At 30.2% G+C, this 25,284-nt stretch overlaps 1 protein-coding gene across 1 annotated transcript; it reads right to left on the minus strand.

Moving 5' to 3' along the window:
* Positions 1-608: 608 nt before the first annotated feature.
* Positions 609-24,710, minus strand: LOC136987263 (macoilin-like). Its single transcript, XM_067284970.1, is given in 13 exon segments — positions 609-1,271; positions 1,273-1,393; positions 1,550-1,724; positions 1,955-2,078; positions 4,387-4,542; positions 4,614-4,772; positions 4,844-5,309; positions 5,379-5,487; positions 16,580-16,646; positions 16,719-16,848; positions 16,923-17,049; positions 19,776-19,917; positions 24,489-24,710. Coding segments are annotated over 13 exon segments (1,950 nt in total). The 5' UTR covers positions 24,569-24,710; the 3' UTR covers positions 609-1,177.
* Positions 24,711-25,284: the final 574 nt, after the last annotated feature.

The raw sequence follows: 25,284 nt of genomic DNA on the forward strand, positions 1-25,284 counted from the left end.
TCTTCTGTACCGATCATTCACTGAAGTATGCGAATGGCAATCACCATCATGGGCTTGATGTCCATACCAAATCTGATTGAAAAAATGAAATTTGCTCTTTCAGTTCGTAAGATATAAAATTTTCAAAAGAAAATTTACTAATAGCCACAAACAAAGGATGACACAAAATTTGTGTCTTTAGATTCTTTCCTTCTCCACCACAGAAACACAAAGTCACATCTAGGTGAACAGGATGTTACAGAAGTAATTCTGTAACCTCCTGTTCACGTAGATGTTGTGTTATATTCTTACTATTGTGTAAAGCTTGTCTTCTAGTTATAATTATAATTTTTAATAATTGTTTATATTTTAAAAAATGACCAATTAAAAGAAGCTTAATGAACAATAAATGATACCGTCCGCTGTGATTTGTATTATACTGGTCGATTTGACAGGAAGATCTGCCATAGGCAAGTGTCTCCTGGGAGGATTTTCTGACAAACTGGAATGAGCCCGTGACCAACAATTAGTGTTTGATGGTTTTACCCACTTGGCTGCTGGCTGGTGTAACGTACCGTTCGAAAAATTTTAAGCAGTGGATGAAAATACTAGGTAAATAAACGACCATATCAAATGCTTGAAACATTTTATTCATTGTATAGGCAAGGAAATTAAAGATTTTAGTACCAAATTTAATTTTGCCATGGAAATTGTTTTTACGACATGTGCATGAATTTTATTAAATGACATTAATCAACATAAAAAATTTTTTTATATATATATTTTTGAGGTCAAATAGCGTATAGATTGCTAAACGTAAGAGATCTAAAACAATTTTGTTTTAAAACTTAAAATTACTTTTCTAAAACATTTGGCATAAAAAATAAAAACATGAAATATACATATTATGTATAATATATATATATATATAATAGATAGCTAATTTGAAATTAGCCAGAAATGTACAACATAAACATCCTTTTAAGGATGAATAAAGCGAGGAGAAAACAACAGTTAAAGCAGTAATAAAATCACCAACATTAGTTTTTTTTTGTTTGTATGTTTTGTGAAAGTGTGATAAAATGCAACTTAAACTTTACTAAAAAATCAATGTGCATAACAAGTGCATCTTGCACTTTTCATAATTAACTGAAAATGCATGGCACTTCGACGAGAGTGAGAATCTCGTCTTTCACGGTCACGGGTCCGAAAAAACCATGTTAGAAGTATAAATTGTTTTGTTAGGACTGTATGAAGAAGTGTCGTTCGAAGTTGTTTTCGGAGAGAACAGACGATACCAGACTAGACTCGGAAGACGAGTAAGGCGGAGATGCCGCGACGGGCATGACCGCCATCACTTCTGCAATCTTGGATTTCAGCTCGTCTATCTCTTTATCTCTCTGCATGAGAAGTACTGAAAGACAAGAGTATATTTTTCATGTTTAGAATATGTAAGACATAAAAAATTATGTTTATGACAAAACTTCTTACATTTAAAATGCATAAAATTGCAACATTTGAATTGAGATTTTGATGTTTTGAATGCACGAGAAATATTCGATAAACTTACCTTGTGCTATTTCGAGCTGACGTTTAACTTCCCCGAGTGCAGAGAAGAGATCAAGTTTTAAACGTGTCTCTGCACTCAGACTTGTTTCCAGATGAACATTTTTGTCTTGCATGGCACACAGGGCGGACATCAACACTTCTGTTTCACCGTGAGAATCTTTATATTTGCGTAAAAGCTGAAAATGGAAGGTAACTCGTCAGAATCTCTTTAAAATGCACACTTACAATAATTTTGGCATTGTTTGTGTGTTACCTATAACGTACGCTTAATGCATGTGTTCCTCATGGTTCCGTGTGGCAGAGCACACGCATAGGTAACATACATGAACATAAACCAAATTTTTTTTAATTATTTAAATTTTTGTTAGTTGTTTACAAATTAATAATAATATCAATAAGTTCGCACTTCTGTTTCTCTTTCTGTCTGTTGCAGTTTCTCTTCGCACATCTTAAGCTCTCGTCTTAACTGTTTGATATCGGATTCTATCTCTCTCTGTCTCATCTTGCAATTTTCTGTGCATTCTCCCGACCTATACAATTTGAAAATTTATAAGTTTCTCTTTATCAAAACATTAAAAATGTTTTACATTTCAATAAATAACTAATAAATAAATACTTTTAATATAGAATATCAAAAAATTTATTATATTGTTGTGTCAATTGAGAATTGGACTTGACAAGTTTTAAAAGAGAATATAGCATATTTCACTGAACACTAGATGATACTATGGTGTCCCAATAACAGTGATGGATTTAACTGTGGAATAAAACACATTTCATTGCTAATTCATTTTTTTGTCCCCTACAGTGTCCACTAAATGTTTTCTCCCAACTGACAGCATGCACAAACTCTTCACAAAATTACTTATGGACTTCCATAAAATTGTGGTTGTATTCTGCATATAAACACATCAAATCTCCATCATGAGGTCAGAAACTGTTTATGGATTGTTGGTATTAGATACGAGATTTGGCAAACCGCCAAAGAATAATGTCACAAGATGCCAAATCTGGAACTGTTAATGGGACACTTTTTGTCTAATGATTTGTATACTAGTTAAATAAATTATTTTTCAACATCCAAGCTTCTCTTATTTATTACTACTACTTAAAAATGTAAAGTAAAAATGTTATGGTTAAACAGTCATACCTCAATTTAATGCTACCATTTGTCTCTCTCTGAAATTGGTACTTAATTGAAACACTTGAAACAATAAGAATGTATATACAATAATGAAGTCTGCACAGAAATTTAAAGTTTGAATCATGAGATTTGCTAATACGTATGTTGTTTGCAACGTAAAATCATACAAACTGGTATCAGAAAGTTCTTGAGCTGTAGTTGACGTAAGTATCATTCATCCAAACTGTGTTTACTGGTGAAAATCACTTTCAACTTTGCTGAGTCAGCATACTGAGTGGAATCAGAGAATGAATTGACATTCAATCATTACAAATGGTTTTGTGAACTAGTGTGAGGACCACTCTATGATTGTGAGAATGTCAAATAAATTCAAGCAATATGCATCCATCAAGTTTTGTCTCAATCTCGAGAAATCTACCACGAAGACACTCAAAATGCTTCAGCAGGTTTATGGCACCATTTGTTAGGCCAGAGATTCTCAACCTTTTTTTCATCACGGTACACTTTTAATAATTTAAAAATTTGGTGGCACACACAATTACTTTGGTAAGTACCGCAGGACGTCATAACAGTGATTTTTAAATGTGGTTGGTTATTTAGGTCACATTGTCTAAATGCTTTGGTAACTACCAGCAGTTACCGGTAACACCGGTTACAATTTCTAAATGTGCCCTAGAAAGGTAAAACCTATTGAACTACTTGTCTGACATCGCTTATGTACGGATATTCGCAGTGGCGGCACATTTCAAAAATCTCGTGGCACACTAAAATGCCGCGGCAAGTGGTTGAGAATCACAGTGTTAGGCCAAACACAGGCGTTGTGACATTTGTGTTTCAAACCATGTCCATTGATTTTTTGAACATCATTCACTGAGAATTTGTTCCTCCTAGTATGATGGTCAGTTCTAATTTTTACTTCGATATTTTGAAGCACCAGAGAAAAAATGTGCAAGGAAAAAGACTGGAATTGTGATGCAACTGCAATTCACTGCATCATGACAATGTGCCCACTCACATCTCGCCAAACAGTTTACGGCAGAAAACAAGATGGTTGTCCCCATGTGACAATTGCCTTGTTACCCAAAATTAAATTGAGGCTAAAAGGGTACTGCTTCAAGAGTGTCGATGAAATCCAAATAAACTTGCAGGCAGCAATGGCATGTCTTCAGAAAAGAGATTTTTACAGTGTCATTGAGTCACGGAAGAGGTGCTTGATTGCCATATACAGTCCCAAGAAAACTACTTCGAAGGGAACAGATTTGAATAAGATAACCCTGTAATTTTTTATAGGTGTATCCTGATAGTACTAGAAACTTTCCAATACTATCTTGTACATTTAGTACCATAATTAGGATACTGACAAGTCTTTTACATAATATTTCTGGGAAAAGTGTTTCTGTAAGCATTCATTAGTACAAGAGTGGTGCTATATTAAGTTTAGACAACTTTAAAATATTTTGCATATAGGTATTTTGTACTTGAAAGTAATGTTTGACCGTTTCCTGATATTGACAATTACATTATTTATTGCATAAAATTTAGTTTAGACACTTCTAAGACTCTCCTTGTGTGTCTATATGTAATTTAGATTACCCAAATTGCTAATACTAAATATGTGTATCTTTATACCAATATAAATAATAAAATATAAGTTAGAAATTTATATATCAGATAAATTATATCTAAAATATTACCTGACAGTTATCATGGAAGCCTCTTTCTTATTCTTCCTTTCTGCATTCAACTGATTGTCTAATAAATTTCTAGCTTTTTTCTCTTCTTGAAGTTTTTTCTCTAACTGACCAATTGTATGTTTGTCTTGCTGTCTGGCCGTCACCAGATTATGTAATCTAAAATCACACATTAGTTAATTTTTATCTATTTTTCCCTTTGTTTTTTCATTTAATCTAATCAGACTCACTTATTCTGAAGGTTTTCATTATCACGCTGAAGTTGGGCTAATTCATTTTTAACAGAACGCTCTCCCATAACGAGAGAGTGAATCTGAACCCTTAATTCTTGCTCACACTGCTGACTTGTTTGTAAATCTGCACTCAAACGTTTAATGTCGGCTTCTAATCTAAAATATCGAGAATAATAATAATTTAACATGAAATGAATGGGTCAAATTTTCTATAAACTTTAGCATACCTAGACATGTGATCATCTTTTTGGTTTAAATTATTATTAACAGTCACGTCCTTCGAATTATTCTTATTTCTTTTTCCGCTATTTGAATGCTGAACGTTATCTTTCAGGCTGTTACACTTCCCCGATCCTTTTGAAGAAGATGTCTGACATATAGCTATACAGTTATTAGTTTTAAAAGAGGTCTTGTCGCGCTTATTGTTCTCGTCATTTTCATCGTAATCGTTGATGTTCGTCGATCTCTGCACGACATGACTCTCTATATACTCAAAATCGGGTTTGTCCATAGTGTGACACGTAATATGCTTTTTGACATCCTGTAAACTAAATTCAGACAGGGATGGATTATTAAATAAAACATTCTGAAGAGCCATAACCAAATTTCTTCCACTGCTGTCGTTATTGGATAACTTTTCGTGAACGACACCTACACCATTAGCAACAATTTCCTCCGTTACTTTTATAGATGCTGTAAAACAATATGGAATAATCAGTAATTTTATAGTGATAGTAGCAATAATTATAATAAAATGCTAACCTTTATCTGGAGAATTTGTTGTTGTGGAATTACTAGATTCATTTGGTAATGCTTGCTGTAAAAGTTGCATATAAAATTCATTCTCTTTGCAAACTTCTTTCTGCTTTCTCTGCAATAAAGTATTTATCAGAATGATTAAATCATATATAAATAAGAAAATTTATAAGAACGATTAATTTCTGTTCATTTTATATAATACCATTTAACTTGTATTTAGAACTTTCTTAATTTCAATACAAGTTAAAAATTACATTGTGTTCCTAAACCAAAATCTTAAAATCAAAGTCTTAATAACTTATCTTCAGCATTTAAAATATTGTAAACAGCAAAAAATTAGCTGTTAAATATCCTAAAACACATGTCAAATAAATGGTTAATTTAGCCCAAATATAAACTACTAAGGAGTGCAAACATGTGAATTTTAGAGATTTCAACCACAAAAGCATTCAATTTTGTTTTGGCTTATGTATATCAAAAGGGTGTGACAAAATGGTCATACAAAACTGTGCCTTGACTGTCTACAAACAAAGTCAAGCTTCAAATTAGTACATCATTTTGTCACTCCTTTAATTAGCATTATGTTTGGTTCTACTACCTCTATAAAGTGCCATAAAAAACAATAAATGGCAACCCCAACTATAGAGAAGACATATAGAGAAGACATTGATATTCTGTGGTTTAAAGTCAGAATCACTCTTCATTGTGCAACACAAGTAATCTGTGGGAGCAGAAGAACTGTAGCTGTCCTGGGAGGAGCAACAGCAGATATCCTGTGGCAAGTGTAGGAAGAATTTGATTATCAGTCACAGGCACATTCTGTGTGACAAGTAGTGCATGTATTGAGAAATTATTGTCCTCAATTCTTAAAAAAACTTGCTTGTTTTGTGGGTAAAACGTACATTTACTTAACACTAGAACAGCCACATATTTCAACTTATTAGAACTACCAATAGGACAGAAATGTCCTGTAATGAAAAGACACCTGCAATTAAGTTTTTCTTGCAATATTTTTATTTTTATATGTTCCGAGACCGTGTCTTCTTTTATTTGTGTTTTCCTCATGACTAGGTGTATTAATGGACACAAGGCATTCTTACATCATCTTTATTTCCGAATCTTCTATACGCCGATACGCGGTTCGGGCAAAGGCCCCTCATCCGTCAGCTACACAATAAGACGTAATAGAATAAATTTATAATATGTCTTATTGTGTAGCCGACAGATGAGGGGCCTTTGCCCGAAACGCGTATCGGCATATAGAAGATTCGGAAATAAAGATGATGTAAGAATGCCTTGTGTCCATTAATACACCTAGTTGTGGAGGAAAACATATTATTTATTTATTTTATTAGTCAAAAATTTTTAAAGTAGTTACTTGATTAGTCACAATTCACACAAGTTAAATATTTTCTTTCTGCTGCAAATATACTTTTTACAAGGACAAGTCAAAAGTAACCTTAATTATTTTTTTATTGACAAAATATATATACATGAATGAAAACACTTCATTACTTTTGAATGTAACTCCCACCACATTCAATACGTGGCAAGCATTTCACTATTGGTTGAATTCCACAAGAAAAAAAATCTTATGGTGGAATGCATAGCCACTCACACACTGCTGTTTTCACTCACTGTCTGTATACAGAATTTTTTGCATCAAGAATGTGCTTGAGTGGTTCAAAAATATAATAACCACTCTGTAAAAAGTCAGGAAAATGTGGAAGACATTCCATAAACAAATCCAAAATTTTCTGGACTGTCACACAAGATGTGTGTGTGATTGCGCATTCTCATGACGTAACAGTATACCAAATTGAGCAAACCAAGACATTTTGACCTTATTGTGGGTTTCAAATGATTCTAAAGCAAGTCACAATATGCTGTTCTGCTCACTGATAATCCTTCGGGCATATAATGTTCCAGAATTGAACCCTTCTGATCCCAGAAAAGTGTGAGCATCCCTTGCTTGCTCACTTAGTTTCTGGCTAAAAGTGACAAACTCAATCTGAGGACAACACAGTCAGAGCACTGCCAATTGTTTAGCAACATATTTTCTCAAATGAATGAGTTCAATACATAAATATTTTGTATCTTTGTCTACCAAAAACCAGAACTTTTCACCATATTAGTATGATTTGGAAGCCATAAATCTGATAAATTAACTACACTGAGCACAATAAAAACACAGCAAAGACCATAAAAAAATTCTCATTTGGTCTTCCATACCGTTATTAATGAGAAAAGCTGGTAGTGGAACAAAGTAGAGTACACATACTAATTTTCGACTACACTTTCCATTCAACTATTATTATTTTTTGTAAAAATATGCACCGGTATTGATGCATATTTTACAAAAAAGAATGGATTATGTAAAATTTCATATTGAGATTTTTAGTGGTATATTAAAGTAAATAAAAACAGATCAAGAACAAGTATAAAATACACAAAATATGTTGCCATACAAGAATGCATTGCTCTCTACTGGTATCTATTATACGTATAATCATATACTTAGCTTGTAAAAGAATTTACTATAACTGTGCAGAAAAATAATGTTAGAGATATACTTTCAAATAAACTCTAATGCTTAATATTGTGGCCTGATTACTGATGCGATTGAATTACAGTAGAGCATTGATTATTGGAAACAATTCAGGACTGGGGTTGTTCGGATAACTGATCATGTACGAAAGAAAATATTAACGCATTCCATGTTGAAATTTTTCTCCATTGTGTGTCGCTTTGCGTTGAATTTTCGTCGATGTTAAGCCTAATGAAAATTTTTTTAAAATAATAATCGTGGCTATTGTAGCGTTAAAAATTATTTCTTTATTTTGCACAAACAAAATAAATATATTGAAAAATATGAACAAAAAGAAATTATATTTCGGAAGTTAATCTAGTATCAAAAACATTCTGATTCAGCACAACACACATCCTGACACACAGTTCTTAGAAAAACACCACACAAAACGAGCAAAACTCACTACTCACGATGGGAAAAATTGCCTCATTCAAATACTGGGATGTCCTTAAGTACCCCGTCACGATTGCACCAGCTAAAACATGCACACCAACAAAAATAATATTGAAGTAGCCCAAGACATAGCCAAATATTGCAGCACAGGAGCACTAGTGAAAATTTGAATTTGCCAACTGGAACACTTTCGGTTAACCAATGTTTCGGTTGATCAGTATTCGGATAATTGATGATGTACTGTATTTCAATTGTACGAGCATTAGTATAATGAAAAATTTTATTCTGTTGTTTTTATCAAAGGCAAATCATGCTCATCTGACATTAGCCTTATCATCATAATGATGACATTAATGCTAATGTCAGACAAGCGTCATTTTTGACAGACAGCACAGGATTGCAAAGACATATGGGAACAGTCAGACAAACGTGGATGTGAAAAATGATGCTGCAAACAGAATACTGGGTCATCCCTGATAATCTCATGACAGAGTGTGAGCATTTCATGCTGGGAGATATACTCAAAGCCTACGGTCATCACATGAGTGCAAACAACGATGGACGAGGTAACATTATTTCAAGGAAGTGCGGGTTGGTGTTGTTTCTGCCAAAGAATGTACGCTACCTGTGTAGTTTAAAAAATGCACATTGATATAAGTAAAATGATTATAGAAATTTGTGAGAAACTTCATTTGAATTTTATAAAGACAAAAATAAGAAAAAGAAAGGCGAGTTACAATCAAAAGGACATACCCAATATTGCTTATATCTTTTTTTATTTTTAATTAAATACTTCTGCATGTAATAAAAAACAGCACATCGCAAGCTACCAGATCCATGTCAATGCATACGCATCCGAAATAAAACTGACTACTAATGTGCTCTGTGAAATATAGTGCTTGTCTGACACCAACTTCACCATTGTGAATCGAAAATATAGTGTCTGTTTGTTTTCACGCTTGTCTCGCATTAGCCTAAATACTTCATCATTAAGAAGTTATTTTATTTTACATAGAGTAGTGTCTCAATTAACTGAGACTAGTTTAACTGAGGTTCCAAATCATCCAAGTTAAATTATGGAAGAGTACTTTTTCAAGAAAGAAGATAATGTAATACAGTAGCATTTGTTTTATGAGTCTTCAATGATACAGAGTAATTGAAAAGGATTCTAGGATTTTAAAAGAAACACTCACTCTAGTGATTCTTGGACAAATTTAAAGAAAATTAAAGATATTTTGACTGTAAATGCCACAAAACTTAAATTTTATAAATATATTCTTGTACTTTGTTTATCATTTTGTACTGAATACTTTGTTTTATCCAAGTCTTCATAAGGTCAATAAACTGTCACGCCATTAATAATGAAATATACACATATATTAATTTCTCAATTCACAATTAAAACCATTATAATAAACATTTGTTAATCTCTAAAAACTAAACTTCTAAATAAATAAAAAACAAAAATTAAATGTCATACATTTGAAACATCGGCAAAAATGTGCAACTCGTGTACGGAGTAAATACTTTTAAATGTTTTATGCTTATTAATAGCTAACAATACTTCTCGTTCTTTCAAATAAACATTTTCTTTCATGTTTATTACAATAAAAAAGTTCCGAATAAGTTATGTTTATGAATCCGTTTGTTGTAATGGCAATGGCCTTTTCAAAAAGCAAATAAATAATTTTTCATTTTGTGTATAGAAATATTTCAATACTTTCGCATCTCATTTTATTAATGCAATTTTTTGCTTACGTTACTTTAATAAAAAAAAATATATGTGGAAGATAGCAATGACAGTAGCATTTGTTAAGAAGTAAAAAAATGCTCTCTCCTTGAAAACGTTTTGATAGTTTTTATTTAAATATAAACCTATCATTACAATATTATATATATAAATATGTATTTTGTTATGTAAAAAATACAGCTTTATTAAATTCGAAATAGAATATCAACCAGAACTTCCTAACACTTTTGGATCCCTTACAGCAACATTTGTACTGTCATACAAACCACTACGAAGCAGATATGAACTGCCGGTTTGTCTGCTTTTGCAAATTGATCAATCAGTTTGTTAGAAGTTGAAATATCTACATTTTGATAAACTTTGGTTCCTTTAACCAATCATCTTTTCACAACTAGTGTTTTTGACCAATTAACTTCTATTCAGTTTATCTCACATACCGTTAGTATTCGTTTCGTTCTATCATGGTGGTTCATTCAACAGCCTGAACCTATCTTAGGTCGATTTTTATCAAATAAAAATCAAAAACTCAATCAAAGTTCTCTAATGCTTTCATTTTAAAGATAATTATGTATTTTTAGCTGTGTTTTACATTTACATCCCCAAAGGTGGATGGATCTAAGACATCTAAACTTGCATTTGTTTTTCCATTTAGATAATCAAATAACCAAGTACATTTGTGTTTATTCAAACTACTAGAGTGTTAGTAAACATTCTGTTACATTTGTACGATTGTACGGTAGACTTTACTCCTGACATTTTAATCTAATTCTGCACGCAGAAAGACAGTGGAAAAAATTTATAACAATATAAAAGCAGGAAAACACATCGTTGAAAAACAATTTCATCACAAATGTTGCATTTTAGTAAGTTGTAAAGACATTGGTAAGTTTGCATCATTTGCCAGATTGCATTTGCTGTTTTCTGATTTATAACACTTGTGACGAAACTGTGCTTTAAAACTTACCCTGCTAGAAATGTAACATTATGTTTCGTGAAGACTTTGGTAAAAATGAGAAACGTAATATTACGTTCTTCTACATATCAAGTTATTTCTAGCTATAAAATGTAACATTACATTTTCAGCAATCAAAATATGATTTCTTTGTGTATTTTAGTGTGTCTATTAATAAATAGTGGGCACTGTTTATTCAGAAATTTGAAATATAAGCGATTTTGTACAACCATGATCATTGTCTGATTCGGAGTTTCGTCGCCATATTTTGCAAACAAATATCGAGTCGTTTTATTTTTTTATATATGAGTTAAGTTTAGATATGGCTCATTAATGTACTAACTAATAATTGTTCGAATTTATTAATAAAAAAGTCAACAAATATAGTACCGATTATATTGATTTATCTGACAAAAATGTCGCGATTACGATTTAGGCCTAACTGAGATCAAAAAAATACAAATAAGCCATGTAATTTCGTTATTATTTTAAACCTGTATAGTTTATATGATATTATGTAATTTATTTTCTTTTTAGATATTATCAATACAAAAGTAGAATTCCTATATTTCTGATAATGCCATCTTATGTACTGTACAGTCTCTTGATAAAGAGCACTGAGTTCAGCGTTAATACAATATTTCTTATATTGCAAGTACTTTAGACGAGTATAAATTTGTTGTCCTCAGGCAAAAAAGAACAATATAAAGAAAAGAATGTGCAGAGTGTTCCAACGCAAACAGAATTTCTGTTTGCCTTGGAACACTCTGCATGTTGCTGAACTGACTCAATTATGAAAAACCGCTACAGCCAAAATAAGTTTACTAATAATATTGATACAGTACATTATTATTATGAATAAATTCATCAATGTACTATTTATTTCACAAATATTAAAGCTATATTGCAGTTTTTAATTTTTTTCATTTTATCTTTATCTCTGAAACATGTCCAAATAACATTATAGCATAATACATAAAAATAAAGCTCACACACATCAAAATTGTGTGACAGATAAATGTTCCTAGTATCAGAAGCTGTTTTTCTTTTTACCTAGCTTTAGTCAATCGTTTTTTATCTTCAGTAGAAAATATTGTAAAATCACTTAAATCAGTCAGCACACAGGTAAGGAACTAGGCCAACAGGACCAGCAGGGTGTTAATAATGTATCCTGGCACTGTGATATTAAAACTAGAGGATAGATAGTTACCATTTGCAAGTGATATACATTAGTGGCCAAAGGTAAAGGGTAGCCAAAAGTTTCTGACTCCATAGGAAAGCTTAGCTGTAAGAGTAAAAGCATCTCTGCCTTATGAAGCTAAACTAAATACTAACAGAAAATTAATGATATCATTGTTATATACACAGGAAACCCTTATTATTTTAAAATTTGGGGACAAAATATTTGCAATTTCAGATTTCAAATTATCTGATTTTTATGTATTTTTGTATAATATGCCATGTAACTGATATAATATACTAAGAAAACAGAATACAGCAACTTATACAAAATGCTATTTTTGTTAATAATAACAATAATAATATAAATAAACTGCAGATAAATAGCCCATGTTCAGTGAGGCCACATTGCCAGATAGGTTTTATAAAAAGTAAAGCAGAATTCCTTGTAATGTAGCCCAGAAAGTAGTATGTTGTTCAAAAGTAGTAGCCTAGAGAAGCGGATGTCATCCTTTCTGACCTCGTGGACCACTAAACTAACAATTTTGAATTCCACAAACCACTAACATAAATGTCTTTAAATGATACAAATATCTATAGAGTAACGATTATTAAAATTGAATTTCAAATTAATAAAATGAAATGCATTTGTTTAATTTTAACAAATTAGTGTGAAGCTTGTTGCTTGTTTGAAACAAGTTTATGAATTCTTGGCTCTTTTCCATGAAGGACCACAATCACACTCACAACATTATTTATTGATAGCAGTCATTTCATGTTTGGTTTTAGATTCAAGTAAAAAACCAACAATGAGTGAGAAAAAGAAATCATGCATTTTGCATTTCTTTCGTAATACTTTGCATAACTTTGAGTTGATCAATCTCCAAATTTCTCTATGAACCATCAGTGGTCCACAGATGACTGATTGGCAACCACTGACCTAGAACACTACAAATATCTCAATCTGCTACTTGTAGCCCAATCTTGCAATCCCAGCCATATTTTATGACATAGAAAAAAAAATGGGTAGTCCATATATAAGGTGACAGCTGAAAATATGTCACTGTAAAAGCAAAGTCATATTGACTAGATTGGAGTTGTTCTTCGTACGTTCTTTATAGTGTACGGTGGCACTTCAATATAAACAAACAACACAAGTTAACACATTTTACATATTGACAGTTTGGATAGGATTTCACTTCAGATTACAAAGTAACCGTATTTCGAACTAATCAAATTCCTCAACATGTATATCTGCATATCCCCGAGCAGGACAAATAATAGTTATGAACTAATGGGATTTCAAACTATCCAAGTTTGAATTAATGAAGGCTTTTCCATATTCTTCTTGAACCTGATCAATTAATGTATCATTTTGCATTGCCTGGATAACTTAAATATGGATTCCTAAAGTCTGTTCTTTTTTATTTCCTTTGCTGAATGCATCATTTTATCAATTTAAAGTCATATTCATTATTTCATGTATTTACAAATCTGGTCCTAAACTTAATTTAGTGGATCAGAAACTTTTTGGTCTCCCTATATTTATCAAATTTTTATTAAAAATATTTTCAGTTATAAAATTATTATTTCACCATTTCCAAAATTCATTTAATTGTTTAAATCTTATTAGGTTACTTAATAAAAAATTTAGGACCCGTATATCAATATTATAGTCTGTTGGAAACTAATTATAATGACAATTGTTGTAATTGCAATGAAAAGTTTAGATTCAAGCAGTACAAGGCATTTGCACATTTTTAAACAAATGTTTGGTTTAAACTGTAAATAATAAAAATTCTTCATGAAATTTTTAATTATTAGACGTATTTTAAAATAAACCTCTCCCAGTCTGAAGATCTTTATATAAAGTAGAGTGAAATAGTTTATAATATAATGTTACCACAACACACAAGAAAGTTCAATTATATACTTGCTGGAACCCAATCTTATGTATAAACATATAAATAATATTAATATTAATTGAAATAAGGACAACAAGGCAACAACAACTATATAAATAAGATGTTTAGCTAAGGATAAAGTCAATACAGCTAATATTTACTGTTGGAATAGAAAGTCATCTGTTTGTACAATAATAATAAAAACTGCTCATCATGCAGTACATTTGAAAATACATTAGACTCACTAATTTAGCCCTCAATGATCCAGAATATCCTCCAGTAAGATTGCCTGTATGCTACTGTTCCTATAAAAATATTAGTCATATCACATTTTCTATTTATTCAGATTTCATGTCTATGTACACTATTGTATATCATAGCATTCCATATTATTTGTGCCTACCGCCTCCAAAACGAATCAGCACCGAAGAGCAATAGGTAAGTCATATGATTTGTTTTCTTTAGGCCTGTACACTCACACTAATCCAACATCCCTCTTTGCAAGGAATGGCAGATTGGTAAGATTCTATTAAAATTAAAGTAAAATTTTTATACATGTTTATATATAATGTATCAAAAAATGTAATTAGGATATTATTTCATGCAAAAATATGATTAATATCCAAAATTGTAATTTATTTGTTTTTTATTATTGTTGTTGTTAAGATAAATTTATTTCGATTAAATTGCAGGTATCTATTCCTCAGCAAAAAAGTGATTTATAATGATAAATACAATTTGATTCAACGGTTAAACTTTGGTAGTCATTTGCAGATTATTACTATGTTCAGATGAATTAGATGCAATAATAAATTAATACTATAATATTTCATAAATAAAAGTACATACCTCATGTCAATAATTACATACAAAATAAACAGTATTCTCTTTCCGCATAGCACTTTAAGGATGATAGAATTAATACATTACCATTAACATAAATTTGCAAGTATTTTTGACATGGCATTGATGTCTCCTTCAAGCAATGCAGAATACTTTTATTCTATATTATTTCGCATATTTTATTCTTTTTCTGATCAAACAAGTATTCTCTCGTTTGACCAGAAAAAGAACATGTTTAAATTTGCAAATATTAAAATTCAAACATAAATATAAATAAAAGACATTGATATTAAAATCATTTAAAAAAGAAAAGCAAATAAAAATATAATAAAAATATAAATATATAACTCAAGGCATTGAACTAATCATTAAAAAGCTTAGTGTGATCCATACTCCTGAGATTTCTAAAATAGGCTTGCTACATGGTTCTAATGTGGAAATGTTTAAGGCTCCCAAATAGTTTTGTAATCAATATTGTCTGAGTAATGATGATTCAGCCCAAAAAAGTATAAGATCTAATACATTCTTGGATAATTCTGTAGAATGTCTACTGTCACTGATGTTCCATCAACCAATATAAAGTTTTCTGTTTGTAGCCCTTTTGTAATATAACCTTGAATTTGTGTTTGGTTGTTGTACAGGAATCATATAAATGTCTGATTTTTCTAACAATGAAAAACTATCTAACTATCGCCATCATTGCAAAGTACTCTATATAATAGTGGTTCAGATTTGACTCAGGGGATAAGCCCGTATTTCTTAAAAACTCTAGTACTATGTAATGTGACAGAACCTAAGTACAGAATGGGTTGGCTTACAAACATTAATTTTTTTTTCATTTTTTGCATACAGTGTTATGAGAGGAAAGCAGGATCTATATACACAATTTTTGATGTGTGTGAACTTATATATATGTAACTTGCTTTCTGAACAGCAATACATATTATCTGCAGTTCTAAGATATTGTAAAGATGGATAACAATACTTGTATGAACACTATAATAACCTTTAAAAAGAATTGCAAGTAAAATAATAAAATTTATGAAAATAGTTTATATACTATCTATAAAATATCAGTGTGCTTGTCTTCACATCTTTGTGTTTAATGTTAAAGCTGATTGTGAACTCTGATTATGCAAACAATCTCCAGTGGATGGCATTAAAAATTTAATGTTTTTTCTATAGTCAAATCCTTTCCTGAAAGTTCTCGAAAATAGAATTAGTTTTTGAAGCTTAAATTTGTTAATTTTCTATAAATTTTTAAAATCACAGAAAATTAACAAATTTGCTTTTCTAAATTCTGAACATTAACAGAAGAATTAAATAGAATTCTAACACAAAAACTGTTTGGTTCTGTCCGCTTCTATTTTTATGAACTTTCAAAAAATAAGGGTTTTCCCATAGAAGAAAAATTAAATTTTTAACACATCTGCTAGGCATTGCGTGCATAACCAAAGAGATTACAATCAGCTTTAAGTACTAAACATTCACATCATAAAATTAGGTCTAATTGCTTATTTAATCTAAAACTACATATAATAGATTAATTTTAATTCACATAAAACAACAAATTAAAATTATATATACACTTACCAGCCTTAATCTATATCCAACGTAACTTTTAAAACCGAACCCTAAGGTTACAACAGGATAACCAATGCTAATAAAAATATTAATTTATTATAATTAATTTGAATAAATGAATTCAAGATTACATGATTTAAAATCTTACCAATGTGCTGCAAAAGGTCTACACAAATCCACATGAAATGGCATATTTTTCAATTCTTTAAGTCGCACAGATGCTTCTATATATACAAATAGCAACCATAGAGATACAGTTGGGAGACAAACTCCTCTATCTGCAAAAATAAAGAAAAAATTAATGGAATTCATCTTAAGATTAACATAAATATAATCAGAAATTTCTATTTACCTGTATGCCAAACGTACTGTACCCAAACATAGGTACTCGCTGCAAAAAAGAGCCAATGTACTGGGATAAATAGATAACAGATCATGTCGGATGTCACAGCAATAATGACAAAAAATATAGAAAATGCCTGAAACAAATATTTTATAATTAGAATTGGCTTAAGGTAATTGTCATGATGGGACTCAACTATAATCGCTTATTTACTTACTCTTAACAAATATTAGTTGAGAGTAAGTAAATAAGAATATAAGTAGTTGAAATTCTGGTTTTAATGATTTCAACATTAAAAAAAAACTAACTTAATAAGAAGTTCTTCAGCATATAACTGAAGTTGGAAATGCTAGAAATTTAAATTATTGTACTGTAAACCAGAACTTTATAATTGTCCTTCTAAGCTTTTATCAGCCAGAGAAGGCATATTAAAATTGTTTAAACCTGTACATGCTGTGTATTACTTTGATCGGCTCAATGTGAGAAGGATTCAAAAAAATAAGCAAATGTAAGTAAGCACAGAATGAATCAAACAAATCTAGCAAAACTATTTGAGTTTTGCTAGATTTTTTTCTGCTGGAAAACTTCAAAAGCAGATGACAGCTCCAGTAACAACTCTGAAGCTTAGCAAGATCATACCTATTTAACTTCCTTCACTTTTTCCCTTGCTTTTAACACAGTTCATAAAGTTTAAACTAATAAACATTCCAATACTGCAACATCTGCTAATTTGAACAGTCATTGTTTTTCAATTGTTTTGGCCAATGAAACCATTCACATAAACAAAATTCATTCAGTTGTTACTAGGAAATGACATTTAGAGCACTGATAATATATGATAAGTGTAAAAAAAGCTTAAAAATTCCTGTTTACCTGATAATGATAACTGCTTACTGTAATCAAGTTCCAATTATGGCATTTGTAAGTGAATTTTTCAGTCTTGTGTAATGGGACATGCTAATTCTGATAACAGCATTTAAGGTTACAGTAGAAAAATTCTGTTGTGTATATACTAACTTTTGTATTAAGTTCTTATAACTAACGCAGAATGAACTGCCGAATTATCAGACTAAGTAAGTAATTAAATACTACTTTATTTGTCTAGAGGTAGGCATTGTTTTATCTAGTATTTAATTAATTATACAGCAGTACTACAGCTCGATAATTTGTCATTCCGTTTGGTTTTTCAGTTGTTTTTATAATAGAATTTGACAATGAAACAAGACTACTGGGCTTTTATGAATCGATACATAAGGTAAAGGTATGATGTTACTATTGCTTTTTAGTATTTTAAGTATAAAACTTGAGAAATAAAATAAAAATTAGTGTGTAAATACAGAGAATTTTTTTTTTAGAAAAACACCAAAGTGTTTGTAAAATAACATTGATGATTACACAGAGTATGATTTAACAGAAATACAATGTCAAACTAGTCTGCCAATATGCCAATACACGATTACAAAGAAAACTGATGTAGTGCCAGTAGCATTTCTAATAATAAAAGCTGTTTTTCCAGAATTTTGTAAATTCTCGTTTGTCACAAACTGAAAATTTCAAAATAAATTACACACCCAATTTCTTATATTGCAAGTAATTAAATATTATCTGTCAGCACTTTTGACACGATCATAATATAATTTTTAATTTAAAAAAATTGTATGTCAGTATTTTGATTTATGTTTTATTTAATTATCAAATGTTTTGTTTCAAAAAAAAAAAAAAACGTTCTCTGTGTGATACGCTGCTGCAAGTTACTATTTTTAAAAAAATTTTTTTGTAACTCTATTATAAGAGAAATTATTTTGTTTTGTTTACATATGCTGTTCTGTATAAAAATAAGTATGAATAATCACACTCATTTGATAGTTGCCTTCTAGAAATTATGTCATTTTGTATTTTTACTCACGAGTTTAAATATCAGCCATAACATGTGCTAGAATATCCTGTGTAAAGAAGTTTTAGTTTTAATCGTAAAATATGTAATATATAATCGAAAATTATATTACAAACTTAAAAACAAAATATAATTAATTTGTTTTAAAATTAAATAGAAAATTTTATGTTTATAAAGTGCTGGGTCATCCAAAAAATGGTAGATTTTAAATTATTGTAATTACGTTAATTATTATGTGAAATCATTATAGTGTATATTTAAATATTAGAAAACCATTCGAATTTCATATCTGCAATTATAATTTCTCCATGTGTGCACCACGCATCATACCTCACATGTCCAACCAATACTCTATACTTGCTACAACACTTGGCGGTCACAATTCTAAGAGTACCGTAGATTATTCGTGTTGCGCGGTGACAAATGATTCCAGTTTTGTAAACCACAGAATGCAAAATACCTTCTGCAACATGGAGTTACCATTTCTGTTCATGAATGTAGACAGGAGACTTAATTCTGACGATTACCCTATCAATTGGGGTATGTCGCATACTTCTCGGATAATAATTAATGTAATTGCAGTAATTAAAAATAATAGTATTTATTTTGAAAGACCTTATATTATATGTAAGAATACATAAAATCTACTCACTTTAATATTTAACAATTATAAAAGCTACTTTAGTAGAGTTTACTATCAAACTCTCAAACATTTTTGAGCCTATAAACTCATTAGGATGAGCCTACAGATCCAAAAGCATTTGGAATTTTTATATCAATTAGTTGAAATATTTGTTCTGAATATTATTAATTTTAGCATATACTTAACTTACCATTACAATAATTATTTTAACAATATTTAACTTCAATAATTATAACCTTTTTACTTCAAAAAATGAAGAAAAATATCATATTAAGTAAATAAATATAAGCATCTATACATTAATAAAGTGATACTGAACACTTACCAATCCCTGATATTTAAAAGAGTCATAAACACTTCTCAATAACAACCAGAATGGCCATAAATATTCAAATCTAAATTCCACAATAAAATCAGCCAGTAGCATTAATGCCCATAGCAATAAAAATTTCAAATACAGGAAAGTACTGCAAAGAAAAGCAATAAAATTTTATAAACTTGTTTATTGGAAAACAAAAAACATTTTTTTATAATTCCATTTTCCAAATTTCGTAAATAAATAACGTAAAAGAAACTTTTATAGTTTCAAATTTAAAATGTAGAAACGTAAACAAGTCATATTTCATGCTGCCATTTTTAAAAAACACTGACGTTACTAATTATAAAATTTGTGCAGAGCTGTTATTAATAGTTAAAAAATTAATTAAACATGTAAATTATACGTATAAATAATAATTTTACAAAAGAATTATGAATTAATTAATTAAAATTTAGCTGTAAGAGTATTTTCCGTCCTTTATTTCGCTAATTAATTACGTCTTTAACGAATAAACTTGGCGGATATTATATAATTCTCTTATATAACTAAGTATATTATTTAAAACTATATTATCATAACTAATTACGATCATACGAATTATCGTTTGACTGTTTTTATTTTTTTAAATTAATTATCTCTGTTGATATAATCCCATAATCTTGTGTTTACATGAGTTTTACATAAATATTTTGCTGTGTAATTTATAAAAATAGCTAACTGGTATTAATTTGCATAAAATTAAACACATTTTTACACAGAAATACACAGGAGTAATATGGAAAAACAAACGTTTACTTGTTTTGTATTGTCGTCAATGTAATTTGGTTTTTAAATTTGATAACTTCTCAAAAAACAGAGCTTTCAAACTGTTAAAGCAATTGTATACATTATCCGTAGATTAATTTACATATTTAAATATACACACTGCCATTGTTTTCAGACAATTGCCAATTAAAAATATCTTGAAAGGACTACTGAAAGAATATAGACAGGGAGTAGTACAGACGTCATTAATTATCTATTTAACAAAATAATTTTAATAGAGCAAAACATTCTTACACAAATGCTATGAATTGGTGCATAGAAAATGTAAGGTTGAGTAACAAAATAACTCTATAAATATTTCTGAGAAAACAGTTCATTGCATTAGTTTGCTTCTTCGAAAAATTATGTTTCAGAAGTAACACAATAAATGATTGTTTTTCGGCATTAGAACCTTTAAATCGGCTTAAAATATATATGCGAGTACCTTCAACAGTGCATATTTTATGTCGATTAAAAGGTTTTAATGTTGGAAGACAGTCATTTATTGTGTTATTTGTGTGATTTGGCATCAAGTGTGTGCTCAAATTTCAGTAATTGTGTTTCAAAGTAACAAATACAGAAGTTGACAGGAGATATTTGAAATCTGAAACCTAATTCAACCAATTTGTATTATAAATCGCCTGTTGTGAGAACTTCTACCTGCCTTATAACGTTTCAAATTAAATTAAATTTGTTACTAGTTATTTAATAAACACTTTAAATCTGAAAAAATAAACTTGATGTGTCATTACGATTCAAAAAACAAGTAAAATTCAATAAGAAATTAAAAATAATTACGATTACGCAAGCCGCGACGACTGACGATAAATGCAAATCGTCAATAACTTGTATTTTAAATTCCGAAGCGAATGCTTTTAATCGAAACACATGTGCGACGGTGATCGGCGACGAGTGCGCTTTAATTATCTTCACTTATTTAACTTAATATAAATTAATTTATACGACTGATTTGTAAAAACTTATATTTCCTAATACTAGAAATAATATTTTTTCTATTTAGAAAAACTTTGTTTTAAATATAAATTCCTGAAACTCAATTATATTGTATCTCATTGACATAACTGGCCAAGAGCCAAACCAATTAAATTCTTGGCCGTAAAATCTACTATTCATTAGGTTTTTCTTTATTTTTTCTTACGTTATAAATTGAAAAGATCTAAAAAAATTCTTCGGATTATCTGTCAATTAAATAATTTTTATAATAAAATAGGCAAATAATATTAGAAAATAATATTTGCCCGATCGATTTTATAAAATTAAAGGATAATTTTGCTTTTTTTATAGAAATTATACATTAAATTATTTATAGAACTTCCATAAAAATGATTATAGTAATAATAATAATGTAAATTATATACTAGAAGATTAGATTTATTAGTTTAATTCATTATAATTGAGAGATCTGACAAATTATATCTATTCTATAATTTTTAAAATATTTTTATATGCAGGCCTCATTGCTATTATAATGTTAATTGTCACTCATCCGACATGACAAATAATAATTATACATTATATATAAGTTATAAATATTATCCTTTATTATTTATTTATTATTATAATTAATTATTTATTACCAGGTACATGTTCGAGTTTAAAGAAAAACTTGAATCTGTAAGCTAGATCGGGGATATTTCGCTCTTTACGTACTCACTTCCTGCTGATAAAAGTGCGGAAAATATCAGCTAAACGTTACGAAATACTTGAAATTTCTGTTTACCGATTTTTTTCTTCCATTTTGTAATTTTAAAATATGGAAAAGGACCAAATAGAAAGAGCGTAAAAGTATGTCCTTCTAAATTAAGTTTCCTTTCCAAAGTTAACGCATCAAATATGTAGGTGAGCAGAATACGTTGATATTCATCCAAATAAAGGATTCCACAGTAAGCATTTTAATAGTTACAACATTCGAACGGACTAAGCTTATTGGTTAAATCAATTACATATAAACAAAACGAGTATTCGAGCTCTTCTTAGATTTGAAATTTAATACAGGTCATAGGTCGTTAAATAATAATTCATAGGTTTGCAATGGGCTTCTGTAAAAAAGTACAATAAATATCTGTCGAGATTTTTATCGGATTACTCGACCGATTAGCAGTAAGTCGAATTAATACAATTTCGGATAAAGTATTTATTTTTGTTATTACTGATTACAATCAATAAGTAAATAAATTCACTGATAAAAATCTTTTTATGTGTGTTGTCGATAGAAATTTGTTTTGTTATTAAAGATTAGATCATAATAAAACTGAATATACAAAAGTTATGGCATTATAAGTGGAAAAAATACGAATTATTCTGAATTAAATAAACAAACATTCGTAATAGTTACATTAACAATCTGTAATAGAAACACAGATAAAACTGAAAATAGTCATTAAAACACAGCAAACTTGATGATTCAGATTTTAAACTAGGCTTCCCCCATTAGTAAGATTCTATCATACATTAAATTTTGTTTTGTATATAGAGTATGCAGGCATTTTCATAAACATTTTTGCCTACAAAAATGAACTTTTTACATAATTGACTACAGTTTTGAATGTTTATTTCATCAATAAGTTAATTTTGATATAAAATTTCAAAATAATTAAGATCAAAAGAGCATAAAATACCCCCAACAAAACAAAAACTAAATATACATATACAGCACATCACATAAATCTGGCCTCATTGATGTTTGTTTACTTTTTTTACAGGCAAAGCATGATGCAAGGACAAACAAATTCAAATTTTGATGACAAGAAGCTACAGTCAGCATGAAGTTGCCAAAAAATTTAACAGGATGCATCCAGACTCCCCACCAATCACACACAGTTTGGTCTGGATGAAGCCTTTTAAACTGAGGGTCATCATCATCATAATAATAACTAGAATTTGTTCCTCTACTCATCACCAAGCTTAAAAAATAATCGTCGTAACTCCCAAGAGCCAGATTTAGGGAAATCCTATACAATTAATTTTAAGTCGGCAATGACCAAACTTTTTGATCAGTGGGCCAAATCGTGTCTTAATAGTAAGTATACAAGCCACATTTTGTATACAAACAAGCCTATTTCTCTCATAAGTGATCTGTCAAAACATGCTTACAGGTCAGATTTGGCTCCTGCAGTTTACCAATCCTAGTTTAAAGATAAAGTTTAAAGCATTAAACACACACACACACATAAAAAAAACCAGTAAAAACTGAAAATTAAATAAATAAAACACTCACAATTTTCTTGAATTGTAATAATTACTATGTATAATTAAGTATTATTTACATATTTGTGTCTGTCTGAATGAAATTTTGTCAGATTTTATTAAATCGGAGTGTGCCAAAGACCCCACTGAGGAACCCAAACCTCAAAATAGTGCCACAACCCCAACATAGCCAAAGTGCCAAACCCAAACTACGGCATCCAGAACCTCGACACGACACCAAAACCCCAGATGTAACCGAAAGTGAAGTACCCAGAGTACCAAATGCATGGCTCCCAAAACCTCGATATAACGCCAAACCCCCCTGATGTAGCCCAAAGTATGTCACTTGGAGTACCAAACTTATAGTATAGCTCCCAGAACCTCAATATAGCACCGAAACCCCGAGTTAGGCAAAAACACCAAGCCCAAACTAACCTCGAAATGGCGCCAAAAACCCCCAATGTAGCCCAGAGTAAAGCACCTTGAGTACCAAACGCAAAGTACGTTTCCCAGAACCTTGATATAACGCCAGAACCCCTCGATGTAGCCCAAAGTACCAACTCCGATATGGCGCCAAAAAAACCCCAGACGCAGACCAAAGTACGGCTCCCGGGATCTCGAAACATCGCCGAAAACCCCGATATAACGCGTGAAAACGTGTAAAATGGCCTTAAAAACCGACGAAAATCTCGATCAATTTAGGCTTACCTCCCGTAAACTCCTTCGCTTATTTTCGTACGTTTGACAGGTCGTCGAAGCTTACCGCAATCGGCATTACGTCTCTTCATAATTTATTTATTTCAATATGTCTTTTGTTAAGTATTTCAAACGTTTCGATCTTTCAAACAATAATAATTTCCTTCTACTCCATATGTCAAATACTCAAGTTTTCATCGAATCTACGGACGTCGTTTCTGAGCATGCTCCGTCCGACCATGACGTCATTCGGTGTATACTACGTTTCGTCTTCTGCTCGATATTTTTTCCTACGATCGTCGGAAATTCCCTACCCTATCCCAAATTATTCATAAAATCAGTGAATATTGCGGCTTTAAATTCATTAATAGACTCGTTTCGTAACTTCAGACCGTTTTTCTTTTTACATTTCTTCAAAATGAGGGAAAATTCCCTGCACGTTAGGGAAATTTATAAGAACTTTTCGTTTGGTCTTTGATAAATGATAAATTCCCCACGAAAAGTGAATGATTTGTAAAAATTTAAATAATAATGGTTAATATTTTTATATTTTAGATACTTTTTATTATCCGTATGAGTGCAATTGATCCAAATTAAAAGCAAATATTTAAATACAATTAAAATTAATGAATAATGCAGCTTTTGTTTCATTAATAAATTCGTTTCGTAATTCGAGATGTCGTCTGTTTTTACTCTTCCAAAAATAGGGAAAATTCCCCGCAGGTTAGGTAAATTTATAAATCAACTTTTCCTTTGCTCTTTGATAAATGATAAATATCCTATTAAAAATGAATGATTCGTGTAATTT

The sequence above is a fragment of the Centruroides vittatus genome, unplaced genomic scaffold (genome assembly GCF_030686945.1).
Source record: "Centruroides vittatus isolate TY-2023 unplaced genomic scaffold, ASM3068694v2 scaffold_149, whole genome shotgun sequence".
NCBI classification, from domain to species: domain Eukaryota; kingdom Metazoa; phylum Arthropoda; class Arachnida; order Scorpiones; family Buthidae; genus Centruroides; species Centruroides vittatus.